The sequence below is a fragment of the Leptodactylus fuscus genome, chromosome 5 (genome assembly GCF_031893055.1).
Source record: "Leptodactylus fuscus isolate aLepFus1 chromosome 5, aLepFus1.hap2, whole genome shotgun sequence".
NCBI lineage: Eukaryota > Metazoa > Chordata > Amphibia > Anura > Leptodactylidae > Leptodactylus > Leptodactylus fuscus.
In genome coordinates, this window is record NC_134269.1 from 65,571,353 (window position 1) to 65,581,333 (window position 9,981).

The 9,981-nt window shown below is 40.6% G+C and overlaps 1 protein-coding gene across 1 annotated transcript in view; it reads right to left on the reverse strand.

The window, feature by feature from the left end:
• Positions 1-9,548, reverse strand: part of LOC142204499 (aminopeptidase N-like) — a 28,776-nt gene extending 19,228 nt beyond the window's left edge. The window contains exons 1-7 of the mRNA XM_075275813.1: positions 8,881-9,548; positions 8,301-8,443; positions 7,434-7,564; positions 6,371-6,512; positions 5,491-5,645; positions 3,800-3,913; positions 1,861-2,004 (exon numbers count right to left, since the gene is read on the reverse strand). Coding sequence (XP_075131914.1) covers positions 1,861-2,004; positions 3,800-3,913; positions 5,491-5,645; positions 6,371-6,512; positions 7,434-7,564; positions 8,301-8,443; positions 8,881-9,548 — 1,497 coding nt within the window. The remainder of the gene's footprint in view (positions 1-1,860; positions 2,005-3,799; positions 3,914-5,490; positions 5,646-6,370; positions 6,513-7,433; positions 7,565-8,300; positions 8,444-8,880) is intronic.
• Positions 9,549-9,981: the final 433 nt, after the last annotated feature.

Sequence of the window (9,981 nt, forward strand, 5' to 3'; positions counted from 1 at the left end):
TCGATCGGATATCAGGCTGTTCGATGTGTTCGATTCGAATTGAACATCACGTGGCAAACTCCAAAAAAATTTGATTCCCCTCCCACCTTCCCTGGCGCACCAATAACAGCGCAGGGGAGGTGGGACAGGAACTACGACACCGGAGGCATCGAAAAAAATCGGAAAAAGTCATTGGCTGCCGAAATCAGGTGACCTCCATTTTAGACGAATAGTGGATTTCAAATCCGGGTCATATGAGAATGTGAACTTTGTGACTAAGAGACAGGGATAGCTGTACAGGCAGGGATAGCTAGGGATAACCTTTATTTAGGTAGAAATGTTATTAAAAATAACTTTTTGGGGCTCTATCGGGTGTGTAATTGTGATTTTTGTGACATAAACTTTTTCCAATAGGAATGCATTGGACAGCGCTGATCGGCCAGAGTACGGAACTCGACCAATCAGCGCTGGCTCTGCTGGAGGAGGCGGAGTCTAAGATCGCTCCACACCAGTCTCCATTCAGGTCCGACCTTAGACTCCGCCTCCTCCGGCAGAGCCAGCGCTGATTGGCCGAAGGCTGGCCAATGCATTCCTATGGGATTGCAGAGACTTAGCAGTGCTGAGCCAGTTCTGCTCAACTACACTGTGTGCCGAGTGTGCACACTCGGCTCTGCTACATCTGACGTAGCAGAGCCTGCTACTGCAGAGACTTAGCAGTGCTGAGCCAGTTCTGCTCAACTACACCGTGTGCCGGTCAGCCCATCTGATATAGCAGAGCCGAGTGTGCACACTTGGCTCTGCTACATCAGATGTAGCAGAGCCCAGTGTGCACACTTGGCTCTGCTACATCTGATGGGCTGACCGGCACACGGTGTAGTTGAGCAGAACTGGCTCAGCACTGCTAAGTCTCTGCATTCGCATAGGAATGCATTGGCCAGCTTTCGGCCAATCAGCGCTGGCTCTGCCGGAGGAGGCGGAGTCTAAGGTCGGACCTGAATGGAGACTGGTGTGGAGCGATCTTAGACTCCGCCTCCTCCAGCAGAGCCAGCGCTGATTGGTCGAATTCCGTACTCTAGCCAATCAGCGCTGGCCAATGCATTCTATTAGTCCGATGAAGTAGAGCTGAATGTGTGTGCTTAGCACACTCGGCTCTGCTATATCAGATGGGCTGACCGGCACACGGTGTAGTTGAGCAGAACTGGCTCAGCACTGTTAAGTCTCTGCATTCGCATAGGAATGCATTGGCCAGCCTTCGGCCAATCAGCGCTGGCTCTGCCGGAGGAGGCGGAGTCTAAGGTCGGACCTGAATGGAGACTGGTGTGGAGCGATCTTAGACTCTGCCTCCTCCAGCAGAGCCAGCGCTGATTGGTCGAGTTCCGTACTCTGGCCAATCAGCGCTGTCCAATGCATTCCTATGGGGAAAAGTTAGCTTGCGAAAATCGCAAGCTGACAGGGATTTCCATGAAATAAAGTGACTTTTATGCCCCCAGACATGCTTCCCCTGCTGTCCCAGTGTCATTCCAGAGTGTTGGTATCATTTCCTGGGGTGTCATAGTGGACTTGGTGACCCTCCAGACACGGATTTGGGTTTCCCCCTTAACGAGTATATGTTCCCCATAGACTATAATGGGGTTCGAAACCCGTTCGAACACTCGAACAGTGAGCGGCTGTTCGAATCGAATTTCGAACCTCGAACATTTTAGTGTTCGGTCATCTCTACTAACTAGGGAAACAGGAAGGGAGAGTGTGTGAGGGGGGAGTGAGTCAGCTCTGAGTGCAGACCAAGGAATCATGAGAGTTATAGGAAAGGCACAGGACAGGAAGATGCCAATGTAAAACAAGTGTATGCATGTGTGTGCTTAAGTATGTTAAACAATTTACCTTACTGTAAGTGATGGAATCAAAAAGTGCACTTATTTCAGATGGAGAGTTCACATCTTCTTCCCTTGATGTGAGTGGATGAGAAGAGGCTAAAGCATCAACAGCCATCACTCGGTGGATATCATAAAGCACGATCAGGTCTTTCTGTAATTGTGACAACAAAGCTTTATTAGGACAGTATGTTATTTTTCCTTAATCAGCAAACCAATTCCTTTCATTTGTGGTTGTGTTGGGGATTGCAACAGTCAGTGAAGACCAACATACTAGTTATTATGGATCTCACATATATGTATACATGACATATCATTATGGACAAATACATGATTTTTAGTTTTTAGTGTCCTGTATTATGTTATGCAGAATTATGACACGTAGAAAATAGCAAAAGGTAGCACTACTGCATTAACAGGTATTAATTAGAAAAAAAAGAGACTTTAAATATGCGAGACTAGGAGCTGTGGTCAGATAGTAGACGCTCCTACTTAGGATAAGGTGGTGCTCAACTGCAATATAGCACAGATAACACATAAAAAAGAAAAGAAAAAAATGCAGTGCACTCACCAGGTGTCTTTAAAACTCACAGAAATACTTTATTGCATCTTTAGTAAAAAGTCAGTACATAGAGGAGGTATGCCTGGAAGACATGCAAAGCAACGATGGTTTTGTGCCCTAAAGGCATTTTATCAAGCTTGCTACCATAGCAAGTGCCCTGCATTTTTTTCTTTTTTCTTTTCTTTTTTTATGAGAAATATAACACATTCTCCTGTACCGTAGCCTAAAGAATACTGGTGGGAGTTCCGGTTATATCTGCAGGAGCTAAATGACATAGTGGCATAGCCAGTGGTGTGGATGGTATAGATCAAAATTGTCCTAGCCCATTATTATGTCAGGGTTTCCCACCCAGGACAAAAGGGCCTGGTGTTTGATTCCTCTTCTACTGTATACCATTTTCATGACCCTTGTATCAATTCCCCACTCCTGTGTGAGATAACACTGCAGTTACTGGAGAGGTGAGTCTGCACTTGTCTTTGCCATCTTATAGGAAAGGAGATTAAACAAACCAGGTTTGGGTACTTTCACTCCATGAGCCACATACAAGTTGCATGGTCTGCCTCTATGGCATATTCACTCGAGTCCAAGTAGCATTGTCAAAAGCAGTCCCCCAACATGCAGACCAATAGTCTATTCAGCCATGTTATTCATTGATCTTTAGCTACAGTATGTAATATTATAATTCAGATAGACAGACTGAGCTGTCTATCTATCTATCTATCTATCTATCTATCTATCTATCTATCTATCTTTTTATTTATTCTGAGTATATTATATTATTATAGTTTTGTCTGTAGCCAGAAAACATCCACAATATATATGGAAGGTATACTCACAAAGTTAAGTTTTATTTCACTAACTTTGTTTGTAAAAGGATATATCTACATTCAACCTTTATAACACATCAACAGGATAGGTGATATACAGTATGTCAGTCCTCTGAGGACTGTATTGCTGGGACCTTCACTGATCTCTGCAATGAGGGTTCCAAGGCCCCACTGCTAATAAAGGCACAATTGCAATAAGAAATTATAATGGAGTGGTGGTTGCCCATACATGCAGTGTCTCCTTTTAAAGTCTATGGGATTGATAGAGATCATATATAGCTTAGCTATCTCCGTCATAGACTTTGAAGGAGTAATGTGCATACTTGATCACTGTTCAATTCATCTTCTCCTCACTGTGTTTGTGCAGTAAAGAGAAATGGTTAGGGGGTTTCAGACCCCCATTGAAGTGATCAGTGTAGGTCCCAACAATAAAACTAATATCACATATCATTTGCATAGATGATAAATGTTGACTGTGGGACAGTCCTTTTTGTTGTTCAGTCTTCATGGCTGTCTCTCATCCAGATTTGTTATGCTATTGCAAGAAAATCATAACTTACTATATTCCAGGTGGGCTCTGCATAGTCGGCTCCTAAATATTCCACATAAGAGGCAAAACCTTCATTCAGCCACAGATCATTCCACCATCGAATTGTCACAAGATTGCCAAACCACTACAAAAGTAAGAGAAGTGATCATTGTTACCATGGTGTATAACAGATAATCTAAGGGGGCGTTCACACTACCGTTGGTGTCTGACAGCTAGTGTCCGCTGCTAATGTCCGTTCAAAATCTTGTGTGGACATTAGCATCGGACACTAGCTGTGTCCATGACATTTTGAATTGATTTAAATGGACATCGGGTGCGTTCTTTTACACTCCGTGTCTGTCCTTAACTGTCCGTTCTCAAAGATGTCCGACACAAGATTTTGAACGGACAATAGCAGTGGACAGTAGCTGTCGGACCTTAAATTGTAAGTTTTGATGCACTTGACTTTAAAGGGTTTTCCAGGGATGAGGTTTTTATGGCCTATCCTTAAGATAGGCCATAAATACCTGACTGGTATTTATGGTTTATCCTTAGAATAGGCCATAAATACCAGATTGGTAGGGGCAGTTCAGTGCCAGAAGCAAAAAACTCTGTCACCTGTATAGGAGCCAGATGCCATCACTGCAGCTCAGCTCCCAATGACTTTAATGGGCACCCACCTGGTCACTGCACAGGACACAAAGCTTTCTGCTTTTGTCCAAGTATTGTGTATAGCATGGGTACCAGAAATTGCCCTGTACAGCTGATCTGTGCCAACATGTGGTCCCCCACTGATTGCATACTTATGGTCTATCCTAAGGATAAACCCTTTAACCGACTTTAAAGGGAGTCTGTGAGCAGAAACTAAGCATTTAAACCCACCCCTACACATAGATATGTGAGAGTTACCTAAATCAAATGGTGTATCTAGCCAGCCCTACATGGTGACAAGTGTTGTCCAACATAAAGATCATGAAACATCACGACCAATGATTGTTATTTTGGACTTATTGCTATGCATGACATTACAAGACTATAACATGCAAAAAATATAATTTTCTTGGATGTTTAGTTGCCAGTTGCATGGGTCTTTCTAGTCATAGGTCAAAATGCAAGCGGGACTTTTGACTAGCATGTGACATGTTTGTGATTCGTGAGCCAAATCTCAGCTCTAAAAAGTCAGACAAAAGCAAATAGGAATCATGTGGCGCCGATATTTTTGGTCCTATGACTTGTCTAAGACTTTCTGTCACACAGCACGTCTATGTGTAGCCCTAACCTTATTGTGGATTAACTTTGCACACATAGATGTTTATAGGAATAGTACTGTCAAATTTTTGTTTATGGTTCAGGCTATACAGCTACGTGTCACATTGTGACATTGTATCTAATGATTTTCAATGTGAGTGTATTGTAACCTGCATCTAATATGTATCTGACAGCTGTAAAGAATCCCTGTTGGGAGTCTGTTGGTCTCAGGTTGTATAAAATATTATAACTCATGAGCAACATATCTGTGATTTGGTAATTTGGTGATTCAAACTGCAGTTGGAAAATAGTTGTGTGACAGTAAGTTGCACGCCAGAAACGTGCCGTCATGTGACACAAGTTACCATGTGGCCTCTAGTATATGGAAGGGGGTTTGATACCTTCATAGAATTCACTAATAGTCAAGTACACAAGGACAACATATCATAAAAAAATATTAATATGATAGCCAACCTGATGTGCAAGCTCATGGGCTATTATAGTAAGCACCCTCTCCTTGTTAGTAATGGAAGATTCCTGAATGTCATAAAGAAGTGCTGTGTCTCTGTATGTTACAAGTCCCCAGTTCTCCATGGCTCCTGCACCAAAGTCTGGAAGGGCTACCTGGTCTAGGGGAGAGACCTCATTGTTAAAATACAGATTTTACCACACAACTTTCTACAAACATAGCCTTAGGCCCGGTTCACATCAGCATTCGGGTTCCTTCTGCTCAATTCACTCCTGGCTTTGGCTCCAAAAACCGCAGCAAAATCTGCAGTCTTAAACAAATCCAATTCAGATACCACTTAAAAAACTTTCAGTAGAAGTTGACCTGTAGTAGGGATTCAATCCTGCAGCATTTTAATTATTACTTCCGGTATTGCCTGACAAATTCAGCCTTGTCAGTGCAATAGATGAAAGTCATGGGGAAACTGCAGAGAAACTTATATTTGAATTATAGCAAAAGAAATTCTGTACAGAATTTTTATTGTGGATTTTGTATGGAAGACCCATAGCAATTTATCATACAATACGTGGGAATAAGGTTTTAGTGGGAGAAGATCTGAGCATAATTGAGGTCATACTATAGATTTACTAATCTGCAGTAAGTCAATTTTGCTTCAGATTTGTTTACAATTTCACCCCCTGCAATACAAAAGGTAAAATCTGCTGTCCGTGAATCTGTGCAGGAAATTGATTTTTTTTTCTTAAAGCTTCCTGGATGGTTCACCAGTAGAATCATTGGGACTAGGTGAATTAAACTTTTTGATTTCTGTGGATGCCTTTTTATAATTTTATATATACATTTGTATTGCAAACCACCATTGTACATAAATGCAATATATACACATACCTGATTTTGGCAGAGGATAAGAAACATTATAATATTGCTCAAAAAATTCCAAAATTGGCCTTGTGACATTCAGTGCATACTCTCCTTGATTCGCATCTACAATTGCTCTTTTACGGCCCCAGATTTTAACCTGTATATTGATGTACAAGAGGAAAATTACTAAACATTTCCTAGCATATGCATCAGTGCCTATATGTATTACTTTAGAAGTCATTGAATCAGCTTTCCAGTATTCAGGGGTTAATATACAACACTGATTTTACTGCCAGTCAATAAAAATTAGTTATTATTTGCCTGAAGATAGCCGAAGTACAGCACTTGAAGTGAGTCCAGTGCACACTCAGCCTGGCAGCCCTCAAGTTGAATGGGGTGCAAGACAAAGGTACTGCTGAGTTTACTTTGTGGGAAAACCACTTTAAAAACTGACACCCTGATGCAACAATGAAGTGTAAAAATACTAAAGATAAAAATGGATGTGTACATGAGGCCTAAAGCAAAATGTGGGATAATCTTTTACCATATTTAGGCACACAGAGGGGTTTTTCTGTAAGAATACAACAGAAAATAAAATGGTGTGCATACGTCATCAGATTCTGGTGGGAGAAGCTTCTATGGGCCGATATATTTATTCACACAGTCTGGCTTCACACTAAAAGAGACAGACATGGTCCATGTACTATCATGCAGGGCTCCTTCTATGCACAGGGCTTGGTTGTGTCCTTACTGTCCAGGAATCAGCTGTACTTCTACAATACAATGCTCTCCGGTAATCAGAATCAAGTAGGAGTCAGAATATCGGCATGAAAGGCGAAGGAAACGTTATGTAAATATACTGAAATATATGATGCAAAATATTAATAAACATAGTCAACACTATCAGGGAATTTATCAAGGGCAGTGCATCAGTCTTCTGGCATAAAAAAAACTGGAAATTTTGGCAATAGCTATTAACATTGTTTAAAAGTGTTGTTAAAACTTGACAGTTTTAGTGGGTGCGGTGGGGCTCATTTCTGGCATCAGTTTTATGTATATATATTGTAAATTGATGCGAGCAAAAATATATACTTACCCTATCGTCTCCAACAGAGTGAAACTGAGAAACTATAAAGGCCACCAGATATGTTGACATCTTTGGAGTCTTATCGAACGTAGAGATAATCCATTGTTCAGTCCCCAACTGTTCAGTGATCTCACCTGAAGCAAGATCATTTGAGTCAACACAATCTAGCTCAACAAATATTTTATTGTAGATGGTTTAACGGGCGTCCAGAACTTTATAAGTATACATATAGATGTGGCATGCCCGCATTTATGAAGACTGTCAAACACAAAAACATATCAACCTAGCAACCAATTACAACTCCGCTTACATTCTGCCAAAGCAATTTGCAATACTCAAGCTGAGCTCAGATTGGTTGCTGTAGTCAACTAAACAGCGCTCGTTTACATGTGTATGCCAATTTATTCTTCATTGTGGGTGAGCATTCAATGCAGTCCATGAGATCATCGCGCACAACAAATTTTTACATAGACTATATTTAATGAAAATTAATTTAACATTCAGGATTGTTACGCAAATGAAATTATGATGACACAATATTTTCATTGTAAAGTTCTACAGCACCCTCAAACAACTTTTCAGCTAGGTTGCCGAGACCCAGGCCCCCTTCTAACATCTAATATTGATATATCATTCTAAACATAGGCCAAAATCCCCTTTAGGTAAAATATTTGAATATATAATTAACCTAAACATTCCTGTTACAGCTAAGTAGATATTAATATATATTAATTCAGTATATTCTTCCTTCATCACTTTTACCTATGCTTAAGCAAAATTTCAGCCTTATATACTTTCAGTAATTGAATGCGTATACTGGGGAGTTTTTATTTAATTTTCTATATACATTTCATAACAGTAAACACTTACTTATACGATTCATGTTTGACAGTGCCACATGATCTGGCTTATGTCTGAGGGTGATGTTGAAAGTAGCCTTCAATGCCGGCTCATCAAAGCAGGGGAAAGCCTTCCGAGCATCAGGAGCCTGCATCTGTGTAGTGGCTATGATCCTGTCATTGAACAGACATGATAATGAGAAATACTGGAGTCAATCATAATAGCTGCGATATAAATATAACATCACATTTTGAGTGATCAACAAGCAAAATGTACCTCAATATTGTATAGATGGAAAAAGTCAACCAATCTAGCAAAAAACAAGCTACAAAACAACCGGACAAAAAGTCCTGCATATGCGACTTTGTGTCCAGTTAAAAAAATAAAACGGTTTCGCCGTGGAGACCAGAAGACACCCTTACAAGGAAATTACCTGTTCCTCCATTTTCAAAGCTCCTTGGAGGAGCTCATACATTGTTACTCCTCTATTATAAGTAAGGATAAAAACAAAATACATGAATTTCTGAATTTCTACTGATGATATGCAATAGATAGATAGATAGATAGATAGAGTGCCTATTATTTTTATCATTATTATATTGATACTTACTTGGTCTCGCCATCTTCTACATATTCACTGCGATAAAATCCTGCCAGATCATCTGCCAGTTCCCCCACAAATGTAGTGTGAAGTATATACTTTGTCCCAGCCTGCAGTTGTACATTGAGAGGTAGTACTAAATAATTGGTCTTCTCCACTAGAAAGTATTTGTTTGCGCTGATCTCATTGTCATTTTCATCGGTGAGCACTGGATCCACTGTATAATTGAGTTTGTTACTGTGGATAATGACATGTCGTGTTGGTGTTTTACATGTGAAATAGGCTTTGCTGCCCCCATGAAAGATATAAAGTCCTTCGGCATTTTTTGTTAAAATAGGTCTGAGGTCAACATCATAGTGTTCTGGTACTAAATGTCCTGGAAGCCGATATTTATCCCATACTTCATTGGATGCAGGAGTTGTGGTTGTAGGTTTTACTGTTGATCTGGTTCCACTAGAGGTGGTTGTGGTCGTTGATGTGGTGGTCGGAGTGCTGGTTGTAGTGGTGGTGGTCGGACGGCTGGTTGTAGTTGTTGTGGATCCTCCATTTTCTACCTTATTGTTGTTCTTCTCATTCGCATAAACAACTGCCAGAGCTATTACTGTGGCCACTGCAGCAATAGCAAAGAAGATGCAGACAAAGGCCACAAGCTTGGTCACGTAGAAGCCTTTTCCCATGGTGCCAGGAGGTGATGCAGGAAGGCAGAATGAAGATGCTGTCCATTTTCCCTTATATACCCCCTCACAACCCAAAGGTAGGAGTTTAATAAGTTGATCTGTCAAACTTTAACTAGTTGAAGTAAAAGCTGGTCAAATCAGTTATCTATCCAAATCTTCTGCACTTGACCTCAACTTTGACAAATCAGTCTGTTAATATACAGCTGACATGTACAGTACACCTATGGAAGAAGATAAGCTTCAACCACATGTATTCCTTGTGTTAAGTGTAAGATTATACATCTGCAAGGTCAAATTTCTCTAAGGGAACTTACAAGACTCCACATAGTTGTAGGATTTCAGTTACTCTTTCTATACTATGTAATACATAGTATTGGCCATTTTCCTCACAAAGGTACCTTTTTTCTCCTAAATAGGTTTAATATAGCTATGA